The sequence below is a fragment of the Enhydra lutris genome, unplaced genomic scaffold (assembly GCF_002288905.1).
Source record: "Enhydra lutris kenyoni isolate GAN:26980312 unplaced genomic scaffold, ASM228890v2 scaffoldscaffold16, whole genome shotgun sequence".
Lineage (NCBI taxonomy): Eukaryota > Metazoa > Chordata > Mammalia > Carnivora > Mustelidae > Enhydra > Enhydra lutris.
Window position 1 is genome coordinate 9,439,597 of NW_019154100.1, and position 25,731 is coordinate 9,465,327.

The 25,731-nt window shown below is 34.7% G+C and overlaps 1 protein-coding gene across 1 annotated transcript in view; it reads left to right on the forward strand.

Annotated features, from left to right (window-relative positions):
* LOC111147376 (core 1 synthase, glycoprotein-N-acetylgalactosamine 3-beta-galactosyltransferase 1) overlaps window positions 1-25,731 on the forward strand; it is a 33,893-nt gene that overhangs the window by 5,111 nt on the left and 3,051 nt on the right. Inside the window, exons 2-3 of the mRNA XM_022503381.1 lie at window positions 16,184-16,420; window positions 20,026-20,693. Of these exons, the coding sequence (XP_022359089.1) occupies window positions 16,184-16,420; window positions 20,026-20,693 (905 nt within the window). The remainder of the gene's footprint in view (window positions 1-16,183; window positions 16,421-20,025; window positions 20,694-25,731) is intronic.

Sequence of the window (25,731 nt, forward strand, 5' to 3'; positions counted from 1 at the left end):
TTAAGATGCCTATGGTCAAGATAGAAATGTTTAATGTGTATGTGAGTCAAATTTGGAGAAGTCTGAAAAGGATCAAGAGATCCTCTTGTGTAAGAAGTGTGGGGATTTTAGTGCAGTTTGTTTTTTTTTAGATTATCTCTATAGATGAAGTAGCCTACCTTTATTTAATTTTTGTCAAAAAAAAGTAATAGATGTTACTTGATAAAAGCATTAAAACGTTAAAAGTTTATAAAATGAAAAAAAAAAGCCCTTGTTCATGCCACCTAGTCTTAGTTCTCAGAAGTAGATAACAAAGTTTATTATATAACAAAATTTATTTTGTTATATAATAAATTTATATTTATTATATAAATTTAAATAATAATTAACAAAATTTACTTTGTTAAATATCTTCATATACACCTTTCCAGAATTATGTATATGGAATCATTTAAGAAGCCAAATGTGATTATTCTATACAGTCTGTAGTACTTTGTCTTAAAAAATAAATCTTTCATCTTACACAGTTTTCATGAATGAAGTTGTGTTATGGAAGAAAATAAAAGGATAAAGTGGAGACTAAGAGACTGAGACTAAGAGATAAAGCAACATCTCTTTGATATAAAGTAAAAGATGCAAATACACAGAGAAATGTGAAAGAAAACAGTCTTTTCTGTATATACGTATTCTGTATCTACGGTTTCAGTTTCAGTTTTTTAATTTGTTTTCTTTACATTTTTCTGATTTAAAACGTAGCCACTATACCTTACTAGCAAAAAAGTCATAACTGCCAAATATGCAAAGATTTTTCCTTATTAGCCCATATAGATCATTGTTTTGACAGCTGCAGAATATTCTGTGGTATAGATGTACCACGTTGTGGATTTAACCAATTCCTTATCAACAGACAAACATCTCTGGCAATGGCTGCCATAAGTATCTTTGCAGACTTATGTGTTTGTGTACATAGGAGAAATTTCTGATGATGAAATGATGGGTCAGGTCATAGTCATTTAAAATTTTAAAATATATTGCCAAATTGCCTTTCCAAAAGACAGTGAATGTGTGTATTGTGAGAAAGAATGCCTGAGTGCCAGTTTTCTCTTCCATGTCATGACAATGTAATTAAACATTTTTTGCTAGTATGATAGGTTAAAAATAGTATTTCTGCATTTGAATTACTGTAATGTGAAATTTGAACATCCTTGACCATTGTATTTTCTTCTTCTGCAAATCCTTTATTTTCTTTATATGTTTTTATGTTAGATTGATTTTTTATCTTTTCATTATGATACTTTTTGGCATTTTTTACTCTACAGATTTTTTTTGACATTTTGTACAGAAACATCTCTGAACCAGCAATTTTACTGCCAGAAGTTTAACCAATGAGTAATTTCATACAATTTTCCTATAGTCATGGTATCTGAGTTTTGAAAAGATATCAATTCATGTTATGAAAATGTAAAAAGATATTTTCTTCTAGTTTTGTTATAATTTCATTTTTTTAAATATTGAAATCTTAGAAACATTAGGAATTTGAAAGAGAAAGGTAGGAATCCAGCTGGCTGATTTTTATCTTTTTCCCAAAAGATTATTTCATTATCATTACTTGAATAAACCATCTTTTTCTTGATTTGAAATGCTGTGTATATTATGTATTAAATTTCTATATGTACTTGTTTTTTTAATAGACTCTTTATTTCAGTCTGGTAAAAAGACCACCAGGGATATATATCTTTAAGCTGACAGAGGTTAATTAACTTGCTGCTGTGAGGGAGACCACACACCAGACCAAACTGCCTGCATTTTACTAAATTAAGAAAGGACAGCGTTATTATAGGATTTTGAAGAAGGGTGGAGTTTAGACAAAATTTAAATGAAGCAATATTTGATAGTTTTGAAGTATAGCAAGGCTGTGTGTCAAGGGGTTAATTAACATCAAGCCTGGGCTGAGAAGCAAACTCAAAGTCTTCTTACCTTAGAGACTACACAGTTAAGATAAATGTGGAATGTTGTGTCTGGGAAACCCTATCTGAAACTCTGATTTGGAAATTAAGACTGCTGTTATTTGATGAATGATCCATCATCCATGTAAGAATGGGATGTTCCAGTCTCACTGATATACTTTCAGATCGCTTAGTTCTGATGGCACGGTTGTAGAGAAAAAAAGTTTCTCAGCATTATGTCTGTAGTATTAATTAAAAGCATTAAAAAAATTTTTTTTACTGATTCATAGATAAAATGATATGTCTGTTTGGCCTGAATGTCGAATTGTTCTACCTATATACCACTGTTCATTGTAAGTAATATATTTTAATCTCTAGTAGCCTTAATCTGCCCTCCAACCTGCAATGCTCCTTTAAGAAATTTCCAGTTATACTCATAATTATTTTCTAAACAACATTATGAATAACTTTTTACTACATGACTTGATTTTTAAAAATCTTTTTTTTTTTTTTTTAATTTTAAGTGGGTCCATTAGGCTTAGTCTACTCCGACACACCTTTCCAGAATTTCCCAGGTATACTCACATACTTCTCTTTTACAAATCTTTTGAATACTTTTACTGAGTTATTTAACTTTTTAAAATTTTCTCGTATTTAAAAATCAATAAAAAATAAAATCTTGTATTTTAGTTTGGATGATGTTACATATATAGATTATTTTGGAGAAAATCAACATTGATATTATTTTTTTCCAATTTTTTATTGTAAAATACACATAAGATTTACCATTTTAATCATTTTAAGTGTACATTTCAGTGATATTAAATACATTTATATTGTTGTGCAACTATTACCACCATCTATCTCCAGAACTCTTCATCTTGCAAAACTGAAACTCTATACACATTAAACAGTAATTTCTCATACCTCTCTGGCAACCACCATTCTCTGTCACTATGATTTTAACTGGGTGTCTTCTATCTCAGGCAACCACCAGTGTCTGGCAACCACCATTCTACTTTCTGTTTCTATGGTTTTAACTGAGTGTCTCTTGTAAGTGGAATTATATAGTATTTATCTTTTTGTGACTGGCTTATTTCATTTAGCATGATGTCAGAGTTCATCCATGTTACAGCACACGTCAAAATTTCCTTTCTTTAAAGGCTGAGTAATATTCCATTGTATGCACGTAACACATTTTGCTTATCCATTCATCCATTGATGGACACTTGGATTAATTCCGCATTTTAGCTACCGTGAATAATGCTGCTATGAACATGGGTACACAAATACCTCTTTGAGACCCTGCTTCCAATTCTTTTGGTCATATACCCAAAAGTGGAAGTACTGGATCCTATGGTAACTCTAAATTTTTAATTTTTTTGTGAACTACCATACTACTTTCCACAGTGGCTTTACATTTTACATTTCTGTACCTTTTACATTATAGTGCACAAGTGTTTGCACTTCTCCACATCCTTGCCAACACTTACTATTTTGATAGTGGCCATCCTAATAGATGTGATGTGGTACCTCATTATAGATTTGATTAGCATTTCCCTGAGTATCAGTGATGTTGAGAATCTTTTCATGCTCATAACTTAAGAGCCAGTTGTATATCTGTTTGGAAAAATGTCTTTTCAAGTCCTTCACCCATTTTATTGGTTTTGTTGTTAAGTTTTAGGAGTTCTCTATATATTCTGACCATTAATCCCCTATCAGATAGATGACTTGCAAATATTTCTTCCATTCTGTAGGTAGCCTTTTTAATTTGTTGATAGTATCTTTTGATATATAAAATTTTAAAATTTTCAGGAAGTCCAGTTTAACTAATTTTTCTTTTGTTGCTTTTGTCTTTGATGTCCTGTCAAAGAAATCATTCCCAATTCCAGTATCAGGAAGTTTTTGTCTCTTGTTTTATTCTAAGAGTTTTATAGTTTTATATTTAGGTCTTATATTTAGGTCTTTGATCTATTCTGAGTTGATTTCTGTATATGATGTTAGATAAGGGTCCAGTTTCGTTCTTTAGTGTGTGGATATCCTGTTTTCCCAGCACTTTTGTCAAAAGATTGTCCTCTGCTTATTGAATGCATGTGGCCTATTTGTTGAAAATATTTTGACCATAAATGCATGGGTTTATTTCTGAGCTCTCTATTCTGTTCCATTGGCCTATATGTCTATCTTTATTCCAGTGCCACTGTTTGATTACTGTAGCCTTTGTAGTAAGTTTTAAAATTAGGAACTGTGAGTCCTCTGGTTTTATTCCCTTGACATTCGATATGAATTTTATGATGGATATTTCTATTTCTTCAGAAAACATCACTAGATTTTGATAGCAATTGGGTTAAGTTTATAGATAACTTTGGGCAGTATTGATCTTTAATAATATTCTTCCAATCCATGAACATGGGATGTCTTTCCATTTTATGTCTTCTTTAATTTCTGTTGAGGATGCAAAAAATATTTATGTTCTCATGGAATAGTAACAAGGTATTTTCACTTTTGATTTTCTGAAGCTGAAATTGTGTGAATATTTTTCAAACTATTTTATCATCTTAATAATTTAGTAATAGAAAATGCTTTTAGTCTGTCTCAATTAATATGTATTTGTATTATAGTTCATATGAGTTGAATACACACCGAAGGAAATAATATATATATATATATATATATATATATATATATATATGGTTCATATCTATTTTATGTTTTGGGGTTAAAGAAGTATAAAAGCTTCAAATGATGGAACCATATATGATTTTTTATTTAGTATATTAGGTGGTATAAATATAGATCTCTGCTTGCAAAACTCATTTCAACTGTGTTCCCCCCTTTAGTAAACAAACACACAAACATTTGAATGCATTTTATAAGCCAGGCAGTGTGTTAGGTGCTAGAGAGGTAGAGATAAGAGCCATAGCCACTTTTCCTGAGGAATTCATGGTCTAGTGGGAAAGAGATGCACTTACTATATTTCACTGTATGATATATACATAGTAGGAAGTGGGAATAAAGGAACAAGGAAACATTCAAGGGAGAGTAGTTAATTTGATAAGGCAGTAGGGAAGAGTGGTCATGGAAAATACTGAAACTGAAGCAACCTTGAAAGAATTATGTATCTATATAGTAGACAAAATAGAGGAAGGCACACCAAGCAGAAAAAACTAGAATGGCCAAAGTCATCCAAATGAAAGGTCATGGCAAACTTGGAGAATGTCTGAATGTTCTTTGCAGATAAGGGAGTATGAGAAGTAAGAAAGCAGGAAGGTAAACTAGAGCCAGTCTTGTGTACCAAATAAGCAGTATGTTCTTGATCCTTGGATAACTCACCTTTGTCCAAAATTCTAGGGTGGAAATAATTTTTCCTCAGAATTTTGAAGGATTTTATCTATTGCCTCTAGCTTTTAGTGTTGCTGTTTAAAAGTCTAAAACTATTTAATTCCTGGGGCACCTAGGTGACTTAGTCGGTTAAGCATCTGCCTTAGGCTTAGGTCATGATCTCAAGGTCCTGGGATCAAGGCCAGTGTTGGGCTTCCTGCTCGGCAGGGTGTCTGCTTCTTCCTCTTCCTCTGCCCCTCCCCCTCTGCTCATGCTCTGTCTCTCGCTTTCTCTCTCTCTCTCAAGTAAATAAATAAATAATTTTTAAAACATTTTAAAAAATAAAACCATTTAATTCTTATCTCTTTGCCTCATTCTGTTTTTCTGCAAACTTGCAGAATGGATTCTTTCACCAAAATTACCTGATACCACATCTTTGTGGGTCTGTTTTTGTTCAGAATATTAGCTATCCTTGGATCCTTTCAATCTGGAAATGTCCTTGAAATATTTGATTGTTGGTTTCCTCCCCTCTTTTTTATCTGTACCTGTAAACTGATCCTTAGTTATCAATTTTCTCTTTTATTTTCCATCACCTTATCTTTTTGTTTTGTTTGCTTTGAGGGTGATTTCCTTAACTTTATCCTTTGGCTGTTCTATTCAGGTTTTTTATTTTCTTATAGTTTAATTGTGGAGTTCTTTTTGTCCTCATAGTTTTTTTCTTACTCTTACTCTTACTCTTTTTTCATGAATAGAATGACATGACATTTCTTAATATCTCAGAATTCAATGATTAGGTTTTTCTTAGTTTTCATCCATTATATCCTCTCGTCCAAGTTGCTTTAAATTTGACTTTGTTAGTTTTTTTCTTTCATATTAGAGGCTTTCCTTAAAATACCTGGTGGTTCTTAAGTGGCTATTGATATTTTAGAGTAGATACTAAAAAGCTGATTAAAATTTCTGTATGCATTGTTAGGGCTGTGCAGTACTATTCACTATATGATGATTGAACTAGAATGATTGATTGCTGAAATTTTTGGGGATTCCATACAGCAAAACCAAACCAAGCTATTTTTAACTTTCCCAGTGACAAAGTTACTGCTGACTGATCAGGGTGGTGGTTCCTGCAGGTTGGAGTGGCTGTTAACAATTTCTTAAAATAAGACAACAATGAAGTTTGTTACATCTGTTTACTCTTCCTTTCATTAACGATTTCTCTGTGGCATAGATACTGTTTGATAGATTTTACGCACAGTAGAACTTCTTTCAAAATTGGAATCAGTCCTCTCAAACCCTACGCATGTTTTATTAACTAAGTTTATGTAAAATTCTAAACCTTGTTGCAATTTCAACAGTCTTCACAGCATCTTCACCAGGAGTAGATTTCATCCCAAGAAATCACTTTCTTTGCTCATCTCTAAGAAGCAACTCCTCATCCATTCAAGTTTTTTCATAAGATTGCAGCAATTCAGTCACATCTTTAGGCTCCATTTCTAATTCTAGTTATCTTGCTCTTTCTACCATAACTGCAGTTACTTCCTCCCCTGAAGTCTTAAACCCCTTCAAAGGCATCCATGAAGGTTAGAATCAACTTCTTCTAAACTTCTGTTCGTGTTGATATTTTGACCTCTTCCCATGAATCATGAATGTTCTTAATGCCATCTAGAATATTGAATTCTCTCCAGAACGTTTCTAATTTTCCTGCCCAGCTGCATCAGAGGATTCAGTATCTATGGCAGCTATAGCTTTACGAAATGTATTTCTTTTTTTTTTTTTTTCCTCCAAGATTTTATTTCTTGGAGAGTACGTGTGTGCACAAGTGGTGGGGAGGAGCAGAGGGAGAGGGAGAAGCAGATTCCCTACTCAGGAGGGAGCCTGATGCGGGGCTGCATCCCAGGACCCCAGGAGTCAAAGGCGCTTAACCAGTTGAGCCACCCAGGTGCCCCACAAAATGTATTTCTTTTTTTTTTTTTAATTAATTAATTTTATTTTAAAAATTTTTTTGTATTTTTTACTTATTTATATATATATATATATATATTAATTTTATTTCTATTCAGCATAACAGTATTCATTGTTTTTGCACCACACCCAGTGCTCCATGCAATCCGTGCCCTCTCCAATACCCACCACCTGATTCCCCCAAACCCCCACCCCCCGCCCCTTCAAAACCCTCCGATTGTTTTTCAGAGTCCATAGTCTCTCATGGTTCACCTCCCCTTCCAATTTCCCTCAACTCCCTTCTCCTCTCTAACTCCCCTTGTCCTCCATGCTAACAAAATGTATTTCTTAAATAATAAGACTTGAAAGTTGAGAATTACTCCTTGATCCATGGGCTGCAGAATGGATGTTGTGTTAGGAGACATGAAAACAACTTTAATCTTGTTGTCCATCTCTGTTAGAGTTCTGAGGTTACCACTTGCATTGTCAATGAGCAGTAGTATTTTGAAAGCAATCTTTTTTTCTGAGCAACATGTCTCAACAATAGGCTTAAAATATTAAACAATGTTGTAAACAGATGTGATGTCATCCAGGCTTTGTTGTTCCATTTCCAGAGCACAGGCAAACTAGATGCAGCATAATTATTAAGGGTTGTAACATTTTCAGAATGGTAAATGAGCAGTGGCTTCAAGTTAAAGTTAGCAGCTGCATTAGCCCCTAACGAGAAAGTCAGCCTGTCCTTTGAAACTAGGCATTGACTTCTCCCATCTAGTTCTCAAAGTCCTAAATGGCATCTTTTCCCGGCAACAGGCTCTTTCATCTACATTGAAAATCTATTGTTTAGTGAAGCTGCTTTCAGTAATTATTCTTATATGGATTTCTCTGGATAACTTGGAGCTTCTACGTCAGCATGTGCTGCTTCACTTTACATTGTGGTCTTATGGAGAAGGCTTCTTTCCCTTAGACCTCATGAACCAAATTTTGCTAGCTTCAAACTTTTCTTATATACTCACCTCTCTTAGCCTTCATTGAATCGAAGAGTTAGGACCTTGCTTTAGATTAGGCTTTGGCTTAAGGGAATGTCGTGGCTGGCTTGACATTCTATCTGAACTACTAAAGTACTCTCCAAGTTAGCAATATCAAAATCAGCTATTTTGGTTTCTTATTATTTGCGAGTTGACTGGGGTAACACTTTTAGTTTCTTATAAGAACTTTGCATTCACAACTTGGCTGTTTGGCACAAGAAGCCTAGTTTTTGGCCTGTCTTGGCTTTCAAACATGCTTTCCTACCTAAGCTTAATCATTTCTAGCTTTTCATTTAAAGTGAGAGACATGTGATTCTTCCTTTCACTTGAACATGAAGAGCCCATTGTAGAGTTACTGATTGGCTTAATTTCAATATTCTTGTGTCTCAGGGAATAGGGAGGTCTTAGGAGAGGGAGAAAGAGGAATGGCCGATCGGTGGAGCAGACAGAACACACACAACATTTATCGATTAAGTTTGCCATCTTAATATGTCTGCAGTTTGTGACACCCTAAACGATTATAATAGTAGCACCAAAGATCAGCAATTAGAGTTCACTGTAAAAAATATAACAATTAAGAAGTTTGAAATATCCTGAGAACTGCCAAAATGTGTCACAGAGAAATGAAGTGACATGGTGTTGGAAAAGTAGTGCCGATAGACTTACTGGACAAAGAGTTACTACAGACCTTCAATTTGTAAAAAAACAACAACAACAAAAAACTAGTATCTGCAAAGCACAGTAAAGGAAAGCACAGTGAAAATAAAATATGCCTATATAAAAATTATGTTTTTTGAAAGATTTAAGTATTTTATCCAAGAAAAGCCTAGACCTTTTTGAAGTCTGGCTCTTTGACAACATTCTTTATTTCTTTTGTGGTTATTTATTCATTTAGTTTTTATACCTTGAATCAGCTTTGATAATTTGCTTTTTTAGAGAAATGTGTTTCATTTAGGTTTTTGTGTTTAATAGCTATTATGTAAAATGTTCTTTTGGATTACTTTTAACTCTATCTGTGAATGTGGATATAGTTTAAATCCGAATCAGAACAAACCAACTCTAAAAAGACATTTGTGAACTAATTGAGGCAATTTGATTTTAGAAGACACGGAAATTTGATTACACCCTTGGATTGGATGAGTCCAAAGAATTATTGTTAATTTTTTTAGGCACTGATAATTCTGTTAGACATTTGATTATGGCTTTTTATTTCATTAATCTTAATTATTTTTCTATTTTGAATTTTATTGATTTCTGTTATTTCATTCATTATGCATGCTTTAGGCTTATTTTGCCCTTTTTCTTGGTTTTTGAAGTGGGAACTTGAGTTGATTGGAGACTTTTTCTCTTTTCTAATGTAAGCATTTAGTGCTGTAAGTTTTCTTGAGAACTGCTTTAGTTGTGTCCCTCTCTTTTTAAACTCTTTCATCACTTTTTTGTGTCCCTGTGTAATTAACAACACCGTAAATTCCACGAGGCCAGGGAAAGATATTTTATTTTAGCTTTTCCCAGTGGTTAGCACAGTGCCATATAATTGTAATGAATTTGAACTTTAAAACTTGCGTGTAGTATCTCAGCAGCTTAGCTCAATAATCTGGAACTGTAAAGAAACAAAATTAGTAGGAATATTCTCAAAGAGAATATTGCAAATAAAATTTTATTTTATATAATAGCGTTTTATTTAGCTTAGAAATGTATTGAAAATGAGATATGGATTAAGTTTTTAGGAATAAGCCTTTCTAATATAAAGAAACATTTGAATTATTATTAGGAAGAGTACTGTAGGAGAGCAGAGGCATGAAAATTTAGTCTGAAAACAGTTCTGATCTCTCTGCATTCTTTTCACAGTCTTTCTTGGAGCCCATGGACTTTTCATTTTTTATATCTTTACATCTCAATATTTGTCAATAGAGCAAAACCATTTTTTGTTGTTTTTTTTTCTTGAATCTGCTCATAACAGTGTCTTCTTATCTTCCATTTAAAGGTAATTTTAGAAAGAAGGGGCAAAGGATGTGGAAAGTTGATGGGTTACTATACATGCAAGTGTGATATAACAGGAAAAAAACCTATAAACTTTAAGTGAAATGTGAGTTAGAATCCCAGTTTACCATGTTGGCTCTGTGGTTCGGGTCAATTTAATTTCTCTGAAACTCAGCTTCCTCATTTGTAATATGGAGATACTACCATCAGGTTTTACAGTTGTGAGGATCAGAGAAAAACAGAAGTTTTAAACATAATGCCTCGTATAGTATATTTGTAAGCATTTATACGCTGTATCACTATATAAAATTCACTCAGTTTTGTAAGGAAAGTCTTTTAGGGAAAAAACCATCAAAAATCACCTTAATGTGGTTTGAAATACATGTTGAATATGTAAATGTAGTGAATGAATAGTATAATACAGAAAACATTTTGAATGGTAGACTGACATCTCTGGCAGGAGTACCAAAATTTAAAAACAACAAAAAAACGAACACTGAAAGCCTCAGATTTTAGGGACTTTTATTGTGAATTCCATTGACTCTCTAAAAGCCTAAAAATTGGAGGAAGACATGATCTCATGTTTAAAGGGTATTAAAGTCTTATTCAGAGGATATTAGTGACTAGTGGCTTGACTAAAAACGAAGCATAAAAGAAGTGGAACATTTATCTATAAGGATAAAAGATCAATCTGCCCTCAGACTTTTCTGGCACCCATGTGAGAGGACCATGGATCAATATTTACAGAGTTTATACTTGGTCAAGTTGTGCTTCATATATAAAGACAGTAGTAGACAGTCTCAAGCCTGCAAGAATTTAGAATATAGCAGCAATGAGCTCTATTACAAAAATTACTTGCTGAAATTCAGCCAAAAACATGACATTAATGAAGAACTCACATATAAAGGAGCTGTAATGAAAGGACTATTAATGAGCTTAGAATCCAATTTAATACATGCTCAAGATTAAGCAGTCATGGGAATTATAGTATAATTTATAGAATGTAAACTATGCAAAATTTACAGAATAAAAATAGTTCACAAAAATTGTGTGGGGGAGAGTATATATGTTCTGATTTCCACATTTCCCATAACAAGAAATTAATAGGAACTATCTAAAATTTTAAAAGGTAGTTTTAAAAAAGGGCCTACTATTGCTATATATTTTTCATAGTCTTTTTCTTGTCTTTTGAAGGATCATTTAGAAGAGAGGAGTCATATTATAAATGTTTAGCTGACTTTCAAAGTTCATTTAGATTCATTTCATTTCCCTTTTTTCCTATACATTCAAGTAAATCTAACTTAATACGTTAAATCTTTAAAATAGCATGACTAACATTCATTCTGAAAAACTATACATGCAAGTGTATATGTAAAATGGTCAAGTAAAATGGTTGAGAATCTGACTTCTTGAATCATATTGCTAGTGTGACCCTGGGAAGGTTACTTACCTTTCTGTGAGTTTGCCTGTAAAATGAGATTGATAGTCCCACATTTATTGTTTACAGTTAACTCACATAAAGCTCTTGATACAGGGCTCAACTGGTAGCCACAGTTATCTCTCCTTCCATCTCTTTTATTTACAAAGATGTTATTAATTGTTTCTGAGTGGTGGGATTTGGGGTGATTTTTACCTTTTTCACATTGTTCTATATTGCTTGATTCCTTTTTTACAATGAATAACACAAAGCTGTCCCTTAAAAAATAAAGTAAAAATTACAAATTTTAGTTGTACCGTCACTTCTTTTGCAACTGAAATCTCAATTGTGGAGCCTGAAAATCTTTATTTTTATTTTTTATTTTATTTTATTTTTTTGAAAATCTTTATTTTTAAAATGCTCCTCAAATGATTCTGATTTTATATTGGGTTTGGAAAACATTTAATATTGAGAACTTTCCTCCACTTAATTTTAATTAATATATTAGAAGCCCCCGGAATGTGCAACTTAGTCATACAGTTCTCCAATCTGATCTACTTCAGCACTCTTGTTAAGAATCTGAAGAGTTGGGACGCCTGGGTGGCTCAGTTGGTTAAGCAGCTGCCTTCGGCTCAGGTCATGATCCCAGTGTCCTGGGATCGAGTCCCACATCGGGCTCCTTGCTCAGCAGGGAGCCTGCTTCTCCCTCTGCCTCTGCCTGCCATTCTTGCTCTGTCTGCCTGTGCTTGCTCTCTCTCCCTCTCTCTCTCTCTCTCTGACAAATAAATAAATAAAATCTTTAAAATAAAAAAAAAAAAAGAATCTGAAGAGTTGAGGATGCTGATTTTTGCCAAAACTCAGAGTAAGATTTGGGGTGCATTATACCCATATGAGATGGCTGTTTTATACCAGGAACAAGAAAGAAAAATCAGAGTAAATGGAAATTTAGTCATAAGGCAAGAGTCCTTGAAATTGGAAGGTGATGAGGTAAAAGCAATAGGGATAAGCCAGCACATGTTGGTTGATAATGCTCTGGAGGAGGAGGGTGAGGGGATGGTAGCCATCCAACAGCATCACAAGATACTTCTTAACTAAAAACAAGTTGTTTTAACATCAGGAAGTCAGTTTTCTTCCACTCACCCCAGAACAGGTGTGTTGCTAAAAAGTGCTACCTCAGCTAAGATAACCATAAAATGTCACTGGTTTCCTACAAACACTAAAGCCTCCAGGCTGCAGAAGTAAACTTGTTCTGAAACTCAATGTCTTAGAAAATGGCAGGGTAGCAGGTTAGTTTTCACAGTTACCGGAGCTGGATCACTGCTTACTTGATAGTCACTGTCTTGAAGTCCTTCCCCTTCTCAGTCATTGTGCTTTCTGTGGCTGTTGCTTTCTCCTCTAATGCCAGGAGTAGTAGAGTCTGTAGCAGTGGAGAATTCATTTGGACTGTGCCCTTCTGAGACTGTGAAGTGATTGTATCTGGTACTAAGGTGAGGAAAGTCACAGCAAGAAGAAAATACAGTACAAAAAGAAAATAAGTGTGCTAGAAGGCAGACTGTCAGAGAATCAGAAGATGTGGGAAATTACTTGCAATGTGGCTCCTAGATGATATCTCAGTTTAAGTGTCTGCTAATATTACCTTAATAGCCTCCCTTCAGGTTTATTGCTTCAGTCTTATTCTCTAATCTTTTTACATTTACCATAAGAAAATTGGTGTTATGTTACCTTTCATTCACTTCTCTTGGCTTCAAGTTTGCAGTTTATGGGATTTTCAAATTACCTCTATTGTGGGTAAATTCTTAATAATATACATTGTTATTTTAAAGAATTCCAGATGCTCGAATAGTTCTCTTCAGCTTTTTTTTTCTTATGTAATGATTCAACATTTCTATACATTACTCAGTGCTCATCACAGTAAGTGTATTCTTTATATCCTTTATCTGTTTCACCCATCCCCCACTGGCCTCCTTCTGCCAACCACCAATTCTCTGTATTTAAGACTCTGTTTCTTGTCTCTTTTTTCTGTTTGCTTGTTTTGTTTCTTAAGTTACACATATGGGTGAAACCATATGGTATTTGTCTTTCTCTGAGTTAGGTCTACAGATCTACCCATGTTTTTGGAAAGTTCTCATTCTTTTTTATGACTGAGTAATATTCCTCTGTGTGTGTTTGTGTGTGTGTGTCTCCCACATCTTCATTCATGTACGAATGGATACTTGGGTTACTTTCATATCTTGGCTGTTGTAAATAATGCTGCAATGTACATAGGGGTGCACATATCTTTTAGTATTAGTGTTTTTTATTTTCTTCAGATAAATATCCAGTAGTGTAATTACTGGACCATATAGTAATTCTACTTTTAATTCCTTGAGGACCCTCCATACTGTTTTCCACAGTGGCTGCACCAACAGGTTCCTTTTTCTCCATATCCTCTCCAACACTTGTTATTTATTTCTTGCATTTTTGATTCTGGTCATTCTGACAGGGGTGAGGTGATAGCTCATTGTGGTTTTGACTTGCATTTCCCTGATGATTAATGATGTTTAGCATCTTATCATGTATCTGTGGACTATTTATATGTCTTATTTGGAAAAATATCTCTTTAGGTCCTCTGCCCATTTTTAACGAGATTATATGGGGTTTTTTGATGTGGAGTTGTATAAGTTATTTCTGTATTTCAGATATTAAAAACTCTTTATCAGATTATATCATTTGCAAATGATCTTCAGGGTCTTTAGAGTTTCAAAAGAATCACTTAAACCAGGAGGGATATTTTCCCTGTAATTACAGATTACACCTTTTGGGTGTAAGGATTTCACTAAAAACCAATCTAAATGGGTAAAAGATGACACAGCAAAGGAGAATTTGAGACCCCCTCTCAGGGAAAATAGCAACAAGACTGGGTAATCTTATTTCTGCTTTTCCTCTGGGTAATTTTTTTTTTTTTAAGATTTTATTTATTTATTTGACAGAGAGAGATCACAAGTAGGCAGAGAGGTAGGCAGAGAGAGAGGAAGGGAAGCAGGTTCCCTGCTGAGCAGAGAGCCCGATGCGGGACTCGATCCCAGGACCCCAAGATCATGACCCGAGCCAAAGGCAGCGGCCCAACCCACTGAGCCACCCAGGTGCCCCCTCCTCTGGGTAATTTTATAGGGGATTTCAGTGGGACATATATGCTCTTCACCCATGAAGGCCCACCCTTCTGAACTTTAGAATGTAAGTTAAGATAGAGCAAAGGAAGTAAGTAAACAAGTGCCCGCCAGTTTCATGTGGGTAATTTACATCTCCCATATCACTGAGCAACTTTGCTCACACTCTCTTTCCTTTACTTCAGCTTCCCCCTGGGGTCATCCTTCTCAAACTTGAAGAGAGGGCCTGAGATCTGAGATATAAGATGAGCATGGTGTAGTTCCATGGCATGACAATTTTACTTACAGATTTGAGGATAAATATATTTTTATTAAATAGACATATATTAAACATGTATTAAAAGAGGTAAAGTGAAAGGTCATATGGAGTTTTTTTATAAAAGTTTTTTACTCTAGCAAATATTAACACAAAAAAGTATGTAAATAAAAAATGTAGAGCCTGGTGAATGTCAGGAAAGTTAACTATGTTAAGCCACTAATTTATTCTGATAATTGCTTACTTCCTTTTTTCCATCCTTTTGCTCCTAACTTTCTAATATGTTTAATGTGTGTCTCCTATAAGCAACATGTAGTTGGGTTTATTTTTTTCTCTAGTCTGGTTGGCAATCTTTATCTTTTAATTAGAGTTTTCAGTCTTTTACGTTAACGTCATTGGTAATATATTTACATTAAAATCAATCATATTACTATTTGTTTTCTGTTTATTTCATCTATTCTTTATCCACTGCTCTTTTTTCCTTATCTTGTTTTTGATTATCTTACTCACATTTTCTGTTTTAGTTATATATTCATTAACTGTTTATTTTAATGATTATACTAGCAATTACATTATACATTGTTAGTCTTTTAAAGTCTAGCATTAGTACTTTCACCAGATCTGGACAACAAAATGATTTTAGAACACAAACTCTCTGTGTCCTCCTCACGATTTTTGTTCCGCTTATGTCATTTGTTTTAATGATAATAGTAATAATACCTTGTGGGATATTATGTCATACATATTAATTTATGTGTAATATGTACCATGTAATATAAAAAAGAAAAAAGGTAAATTTAAGTATTTTGACAGCAAAAAAGAAAAAGAACATGGCAAGCAGGCTTGGTTTCACAAAGGATCCTGGTGGGAAATTTTTTTTTTTTTTTACTCTATTTACCCATGCCCCACCGTAACAATGATTTTCTAACTTATTACTCATCTGTTTTATTGAACTGTCCACAGGGTGTGTTTTAGCGGCAACTAAAAGGATGAAAGTTTTAAATACTCTCAGAAATGTTCTTTTATATGGAAGGAAGTAAATTTCCCATATGGTTAAAAGTAATCAACTTTTTGTGTGTGTGTTTTTTGTGTTTCTTTTTTTAAGTTACCAAGTTTTTTACTCATGATATGTATATTGCTTTCTAATTTATAACATCCTGCTAATTTTTTTCTTACAGAAATACACTTTCGGGAAATGGCCTCTAAATCTTGGCTGAATTTTTTAACCTTCCTTTGTGGATCAGCAATTGGATTTGTTTTATGTTCTCAGCTATTTAGTATTTTGTTGGGAGAACAGGGTGATACCCAGCCTAATATTCTTCATAATGATCCTCATGCTAGGCACGCAGATGATAATGGACAAAATCATCTAGAAGGACAGATGAACTTCAATGCAGATTCTAGCCAACATAAAGGTATGGTTCACTTTATTAAGAAGTAAACAGAAACCGTATTTTTCAGTCTGTGTAAGTGTTATGAGAATTGGAAAAAGCTATTTATGTGAATTTTGTTATACACAATATTTTTTTATTAAAATGAGCTTAATTCCCAATATTTAATGACCTTGCTTGGTTTGCCTTGGGAAGGAAATTGCTAACACCCAGATTTATTTAGGGAATAAGATATTAATTTTGAATTTATTTTAAAATAGAGACAGTTCCGAAAATGTAATTTGGGGGAGGGCAAAACTTTTCAGATTAGATTTTTTAAAATTATTTATTTACTCTGCTTTTGTTTTCATGGTTTTTGTGTTTTTAATGTTTTTGCTATTGTTTTGGTCTTAGTTTTTGCTTAGTCTTGTTCTAGAGAAACTCAAGAGGTATATATAAATCCCAATTTATATATATTTTTTCAACTATTTTTCTATTAGTAACTAGTATTAACTAATCTTTTCACCTTTTAAGAGGCATAAAAGACTAGGGAGGTAGAAACTAAGGCTGTGTTATAATGACTTCCATTTTCTCTTACCTTATACCTGTTACCTACCTCTATACCTGATGTTCTCAATTGTGTCCTCTAGGAGCCAACATTTAAAATGTTGGTTTTCTCCAAGTTTCTGTCCCTTGGCTATTTCATTGTATGTGTGATATCATCGATTCCCATAATTTTGATTTCATCTCTTCTTTATTGTCTTTATCTTAGCCCAGTTCCAAACATTGTGAAAAAAAAAACATTAAAGTAATTCAAAGATTTCTGCAAATGTGATTTATTTGATGCTAAAGAATATAGCAGCTTGGAAACAATTGGAATTCTGGGTTACAGAATTGCTTCTTTTATCTTTTGGTAGTAAATTACTTCTTTCTGACCTCTCGAGAAGAAGCTGAGGGATGAAGTGTACCACATACATCCTGGTTGAGTTGTATGAACTAGCAAGCATGTGCATACTGTTACAAATTATGTCATGTTATGTTTAAGTGTTTATATAACTGATCCAGTTCTGAGTAGGTGCTCTGTATTCTTATCAAGAGCAGCTTGATCACTGGACACTTGCTCTGTAGCCTTGCTCTGGATTGCTAAAGGGCTAGTTGGCACATGCTTCTCTGCTAGTAGGCTGTATCAGGTCAGTATAAGCACATATTTTAGGTACCTACTTGTCCGGCTTGATGGTCCACATCTGTTTAAGCTGGAGACTATGAAGTCATGGTAGGTGTTTTCCTTCACTTACCAATCAATCCCATTTATCATAAGTTCCAGCATTCTACTTCTTTACCATTTTTCAGATTTCCTTTCTCAGTTCATTTCCTCTATTTGAGGCCTTCGGTTATACCCATGTACCGGCATTCAACCAAACTTCACCATACCTTTTGTCCTTTCTTATTATGAGCATCTACTCATTTAAAGACCTCTATTTTCTGCATTATCTCTATTTTCCCTGATTTTGCATTATCTCCCCTTCTCTGTTCCAGCCAAGTTCCCATTCCACACTCTTTAGAATTTATCGGCCTCTGCTTTCTTTTTCTGCAGCACATTGAACCCTTTTACATACCTCTGTTATAGTATCTCTCTTAGTGTGTGTCAAGTGCTGGTTTGTGTGCCAAGGTCCACTCTAAGACTGAGTTCTTCTGTAGCAGGACATATGGTATACTCATCTTTTCATCTCTTGTGCCAGCATATGCCTACAACAAAGTAGTTAATCAATGAATAATTACAAAATGAGAAGCAATATTTACCAAATTCCAGCAGTGGGGAGAAGGTTGTCTTGTTCAAAGTGAAACATTGAGAATTCCTGCATCTACCATTTTCCCTATGCATCCAGTATTTAGTTTATCTGTAGCCAAAAGATTGGGCTCCTGAAGTATATGAAATGTGAATGTTCTCTGTCTGGAGGGTGATTCTGTTTTTGAATTGTGAATTATTGATTTTTCAGGGGGACATGAGAATATTTTTGAAAATTCCATGCCCAAGCCTCACCCAACCTTGTATTAGTTCTCTTTTAGTGGACTAGAAATTTATGTCTCCAGTTGTTAATTTTTCACAGGACAAAGCTTTTGTAACTCACTGGTTGACCTTAACTTTAAGGATATGCTTCCTTGGGATTCTGCCTAGAACATTACTATAAAAAGTGTGGTTTTACAGACTTATGCTGGTCCACAGCTATATAGGTATTGAAATTGGGACTCCGCAGTTAGAAACTTTCAGGGTAATTTAACAGAGTAATTTTGCCTAAATCCAAAACTAAGAATTAGAATTTGTATTTTATATTTCTTTTATTAATTTTTCTAGTAATTCATTTTTAGCTTATTTACAAAACGTATAGGTCTCTAACTATTGAAAATAAGAATTGATCCTTCACCAAGCAATGATCTAGGATCTCAAAATTGAACTCTTCCTTTAAACCAGTGGTACTCAGTATATGCTCCTGGTCTGACAATCTGAATTGTTTATTACCAGTCTGCACCCAGATAAGGAGATTGCACCAGGATGTAACTTATTTAAGCTCACTGCTTAGTTAAGTGGACTTTCTTGGAAATATAGCAAGACTTCCCTAATGAAAGAAGTAATATGGTGTTTTATATTCTGGCATGGCTCCCTATTTCTTTTCAGAGGAGTACTTTGAAAAGCATTGCTCTAGACAGTCTTGGAAATACTACTGTTACCTCTTCTGTTCTGTTTCTGACTGATGGATTTGCATTTTGTAATGAAATATGTTACTATCAAAAGTAACCTCAACTCTGCATTAACTTCTCTTCTTCAAACTGCGGTCATCATGAAAGCCTTTTTTAAAATTCTTTTTTTTTTTTAAGATTTTGTTTATTTATTTGACAGACAGAGATCACAAGTAGGCAGAGAGGCAGGCAGAGAGAGAGAAGGGAAGCAGGCTTCCTGCCAAGCAGAGAACCCGACACGGGGCTCAATCCCAGGACCCTGGGACCATGACCTGAGCTGAAGGCAGAGGTTTAACCCACTGAGCCACCCAGACACCCCATGAAAGCCTTTTTTAAAGCCACCTTAGGGTGCTTGTATAGATTCCTAACAGTGAACTCTGGTGGAGTCCAAAATGAACGTTTTTTTCAGCAGCATGTCTTTCCTGTCCTGCAGAAGTTTATTTAGAACTGCAAGAAATTCCTGTCAATGTTCTGTTGAGAACCCTTTGTAGAATGAAGTGAAAAGCAGAGACTAAGACCGTGCTTCATATGTATCCCAATCTCCAATCTCCAAGACAACTTGTTAAAATGCAGATTCAAATTGAGTAGGTCTGGGGTGGGGCCTGAGATGCTGCATTTCCAACAAGCTCCCAAGTGATGCTGATCCTGTTTGGTCAACCACAGTTCAAATAGTAAGATTTTAAGTCATAGTGGCAATTCTTTTTACTGCAGTGGATAAGACTGACATGAAACCAGTAAATCAGAATGTCAGTTCATGTTAGGTTGAGTTTTTGCTTTCTTTCAGTTAAATCACTAATGGTAGAAAGGTAAATAGAAGGGGGGTTTTAAAATTGTTGAAGAAAATTTTTCATCAATATAATTTATTTGAATTTTACATCTATGCAAATACAACTTAAAAATTCTTTGTTTAATAGATGAGAACACAGACATCGCTGAAAACCTCTATCAGAAGGTTAAAATTCTTTGCTGGGTTATGACAGGGCCTCAAAATCTAGAGAAAAAGGCCAAACACGTCAAAGCTACATGGGCCCAACGTTGTAATAAAGTATTGTTTATGAGTTCAGAAGAAGATAAAGACTTCCCTGCAGTGGGATTAAAAACCAGAGAAGGCAGAGACCAACTATACTGGAAAACAATTAAAGCTTTTCAGTATGTTCATGATCATTATTTAGAAGATGCTGATTGGTTTATGAAAGCAGATGATGATACATATGTTATCCTGGAAAATTTGAGATGGCTTCTCTCAAAATACAACCCTGAAGAACCCATTTACTTTGGGAGAAGATTTAAGCCCTATGTAAAGCAGGGCTACATGAGTGGAGGAGCCGGATATGTTCTGAGCAAAGAAGCCTTGAAGAGATTTGTTGATGCATTTAAAACAGACAAATGTACACATAGTTCCTCCATCGAAGACTTAGCATTGGGCAGATGCATGGAAATTATAAATGTAGAAGCGGGAGATTCCAGAGATACCATTGGAAAAGAAACTTTTCATCCCTTTGTACCAGAACACCACTTAATCAGGGGTTATCTACCTAGAACCTTTTGGTACTGGAATTATAACTATTATCCTCCTATAGAGGTAAGTTTAGAAATTTTATTACTGTATAAATACTTAGACTGGTTTTTGTTTACTTAAAAACTAGCAAATGTTTCTTTAGCATCGATAACTAAGAATCCTCTTTACTCCTTTTATATAGAGTGGTAATGTATAACAAAATAGATGAGAACATGAGTATCAGCAGTAGTAATTCAGTAAATATTGCTACTATTACCTACTGTTTATTGCCTGTGTCAGGCACTAAAAATACAGCAGTAAATATGGCCAAGCTCCAGTTCTTGTGAACCTTATAATAGTATATTATGAACCTTACATTCTGGATATAGAGACATACAGTAAACAGGTAGACTAGTAAAGATAAAATATGATTTTAGGTTGTGGTAAGTGCCCTAGAGTAAAATAAGGCCAAGTGAGGGGATAGAGAATGAGTGGAGTGGGGCACCCCAGTTTGGATGATTAAGGAAGATGTCTCTAAGAGGTGACTTCTGAACAGAAATCTGAGTGAGGTTAGAGAGCAGAATGTGTGAAGAGCCTTCTGGGCTTCAGGAATGATGTGTGAAAAGACTTTGAGGTTTAGAATTCTAGGCTTCTAGAATTCAAGTCTTCACCTACTTAATAGTTAATTAACCTTGGATGGACAGAATTTGCCCAATATCTGAGCCTGATTTGCCTGATTTGTAAAATGGACCTGATCTACCTGTTTGATTCAGTTGTGATTAGAATATAGTACAGTGCCTGTCACACTGTAAGCGTAAGAAGCCTTAGCTCTAATTTGATACCATAGCCTTCATTCCTGAGGATTTTATCTAAAATACGTTATTTTATTAAATTCCTCAGCTAAATGTTTAAGAAGAATTAGTATCTTGTACCCACCAACTAGCTTTACCATATATTAATCTTTTTTGTTTGTTTGTTTGTTTGTTTAAGATTTTATTTATTTATTTGACAGGCAGAGATCACAAGTAGGCAGAGAGGCAGGCAGAGAGAGAGGGGGAAGCAAGCTCCCCGCTGAGCAGAGAGCCTGATGCGGGGCTTGACCCCAGGACCCCGGGATCATGACCTAAGCTGAAGGCAGAGGCTTTAACCCACTGAGCCACCCAGGCGCCCCTACCATATATTAATCTCTAGCCATATTTGCTTCCTTTTTTATTTTTATTTTTTTAAATTTTTTTTTAAAGATTTTATTTATTTATTTGACAGAGAGAGATCACAAGTAGGCAGAGAGGCAGGCAGAGAGAGAGGAAGGGAAGCAGGCTCCCTGCTGAGCAGCAAGCCCGATGTGGGACTTGATCCCAGGACCCTGGGATCATGACCTGAGCCGAAGGCAGCGGCTTAACCCACTGAGCCACCCAGGCGCCCCGTTGCTTCCTTTTTTAAAAGAAAAAGGTATAGATACAATTGAGGCCTGTGTACCCTCCCCAACCAAGTTTTCTTATGTCCTTCCTCAGTGTTAACCACTATCATGAATTTAATATTTGTCATTACGATGTATGTTTGTATCTTTTTTCCTACATCTTTGTGTATCCATAAATAATATATAGTATTGTTCTGTAGGTTTTTAAATAAATGAACTTATTCCATATATATCCTTGAACATTTGCCCTTTTAATACATTAAAGTTTATCCACATTAATGTATGTATGTGCTTCATTAATTTTTAGGCTTCTGAATAATCTAACATGAGCATCTATAATTTATCAATTCACCTACTGATACACATGTAGTAGGTTGTTTCCAGCTCATCACTGTTATGAGCATTGCAGCAGTGAGTGACTGACTGAAGGACATCAGGAGTCATGAAACCTAGCTTTTAGATTCAGATCTGTTACTGATTAATAATGCATGTAGGCAAGTCATTGGTACTCTATGCCTTCTTTTTTCTGGCCCTAACATACAAATAATACACTCATGCTAGCATTCTCATCTTCATAAGCCAGTGTTTGCAAATCATTATCTAGGATAGTGGTTCTCAACTGTGGACTTTTTGCCTCCTAGAGGACATTTGGCAAAATCTGGAGATATTTTTGGTTGTTAACTGGGAGACTGGCATTGGGTGGAGGTTGTTACTGGCATCTAGTGGATAGAAATCCTCAAGATTGTAAACCCACTAGATGCTAAACATCTCACAATGCACAGGACGGCTTCCCACAATAAAGAATTGATTGGCCTAAAATGTCAGTAACACTGAGGTTAAGAAACATGGACCTAGAACTTTTTTTTTTTTTTTAATTTTTTTTTTTTTTTTTTTTTTTATTTGACAGACAGCGATCACAAGTAGGCAGAGAGACAGGCAGAGAGAGAGGAAGGGAAGCAGGAGCAGGCTCCCGGCCAAGCAGAGAGCCCGATGCGGGGCTCGATCCCAGGACCCTGGGATCATGACCTGAGCTGAAGGCAGAGGCTTTAACCCACTGAGCCACCCAGGCGCCCCTGGACCTAGAACTTTTGACCCAATATTTAGACACTCAGCTTTAAAAGGAAATGTTGAGGCACATCACAACTGCTTCTGATATCAATCAGAATGTTCTTGGTACTTACTCAGACATAATAATTCCTTACAGTAATTCTGCATTTAATAGATGACAAAACTGAGGCTCAGAAAATTCAAGTAATTTGTCCTGATAAATATTCTAGGCAATTTTACAAACCATGCTGATTATAAACTCTTGTGGTTTCTATCATGGGTTCCCTTCCCCTCCATGATTAATGTGATATGTGTCCCAAAGGGTTGGGGGTTGAACTGAGGGATGTTACAATAAATATTCTGCTGTTGGGATAAAATTCCACTTTAATAAATAAACAGTTTAAAGTTCAGTTCTATATAATGTGTCCATTTGAAACCTTATGCTAGGATTTTATTGCTCTTGTGGATGCAACAATTTCCTAGACTGTAAAACAGATGTATTCCTAAGTCTACTTTGTGATAGTCTATTTTTGTTTTGTTCTCATGAGGTACTACTCTGAAATTTTTTTAAATGATTTTATTTATTCATTAGACTGCACAAGCTGAGGGGAGCACCAGAGGGAGAAGCAGACTCCCGGCTGAGCAGGGAGCGCAGTGCGGGGCTTGATTCTAGAACTCTGGGGTCATGGCCAGAGCCAAAAGCAGAGTAACGGACTGAGCTACCCAAGCACCCCTGAATTTTTTTTTTTAATGTAAACTTTTCTTAGTATAATCTGACCATTCCTAGATTACTTGAGCCCTTCCCTTCTTAATGCTGTACATTGCCATATAAAAATATATCTAAACTTAAGAACATTACAAATACATATAACAAAGACACCTAAATGAATGTAAGATTTTAATAAGAGTATCTGCTACAGACGGTAATAGCAAAGGGACATCATAATTGTCACTATTTTGTAACCAGTAAAATACCCTTCTTTCCTTTAAGAGTGCTACTACCCACAATTCCTACCTACAGATAGGGTGTACCTAACAGTATACTTTATATGAACAAAATAAATATTTCTGTGATACATCAAATTGTGGTAGTTTTTAAAATGGTTGCAAGATTTATGTTCTTTCTATAAAAATTTATTCAGTTATATTGAAGACAATAAAATAGACTTGGAAGAACCAAAATTGACCCAGCTTCCTAATTATTGCTTCTTCTCTCCCAGGAGTGTTCGATACAAACACATGTGAAATCTAATTTCTTTTATTACTCATCCATCATTTAATAAATTTTCTTCTCCGTAAGTGAGTTACTATTTTCAGAGTTATCCTAAATCTCCTACATATACTTTTGCTCTGTAGTGATCACTGAAAACACAGTGTGGAAAATGTTTATTTTAGCAAGTCAATGTGTGAGATATACAGCTGATCAGAGACTTATGTTCTTAAGTTGGGTTTAGAACTTAATCTTCATGCATTTCCCTTTTCACACCGCCTTCTCACTTCCCTAAAAGTGATTTATTCCCTAGGACTAAAAGTCTCTTCCCTAGGAAGAGACTTTTCACCAGAGAATTTGTAATCAGTCTTAATACAGAGGATTTAAAATAGTGTATATGTGTGTAATAGTCTATATGTAATAGTGTATATACATACACATGCACATATATGTACAGATATAGACACATATATACACACAGATCTACACATATATACATGTGCCCCATATGTGAAATTACCTTTTTTATAGGTCAGAAATGATCAAATAGGATTTATTCTGTTTTTCAATTCTGATTACATTAACTATAACCCATCTGAAACTTACTGATACATGGTCAAAATTGAGAGCTCCAGATTTTTCCAAATTGTTAACTGATCTTTCCAGTACCATTTTTTAACTAAGTCTTATTTTCAGTAGTGATTTAAAATAATCTCCTTTATCATATACTGTAGCGTTACTTACAGTAGGGTTGGTATCTGGTATTTCAGTTCTGTTCCATCATCCTATTTGGTTTTGCCTCAGCACCATATTGTCTTGAACCCTGTAGCTTTACTGAATTTTGAAATTATTACTCTAAGAGTGTATATTCCTCTACTTTATATCTCTTTTTTTCAAATTGTTTTGGTAACACTAATGCCTTTATGTTTATGTATTTATCCATTTAGGGACAATAGATATCTTTGCCTGGGATTTTTAAATTTTATTTTAGGTCCCTTAGTAAAGCTTTATAGTTTTCTCCAGATTTTATTTCTTCTTAAGTATCTCCCTATGTTTTTAATATTTTTGTTACTATTTTTCTTGGGCTTTTTTTTTTTAAAGCTTTTTAACTGGAATATATGAAAGCTATTGTTTCTTTTTTTTTTTTTTAAGATTTTATTTATTTATTTGACAGGCAGAGATCACAGGTAGGTGGAGAGGCAGGCAGAGAGGAGGAAGCAGGCTCCCTGCTGAGCAGAGAGCCCGACGTGGGGCTCGATCCCAGGACCCTGGGATCATGACCTGAGCCAAAGGCAGAGGTCTTAACCACTGAGCCACCCAGGCGTCCCAGCTGTTGTTTCTTAAAAGCATCTTTTTTTTTTCTTTTTAAAGATTTTATTGATTTATTCAACAGAGAGAGAGAGAGAGATCACAAGTAGGCAGAGAAGCAGGCAGAGAGAGAGGGGGAA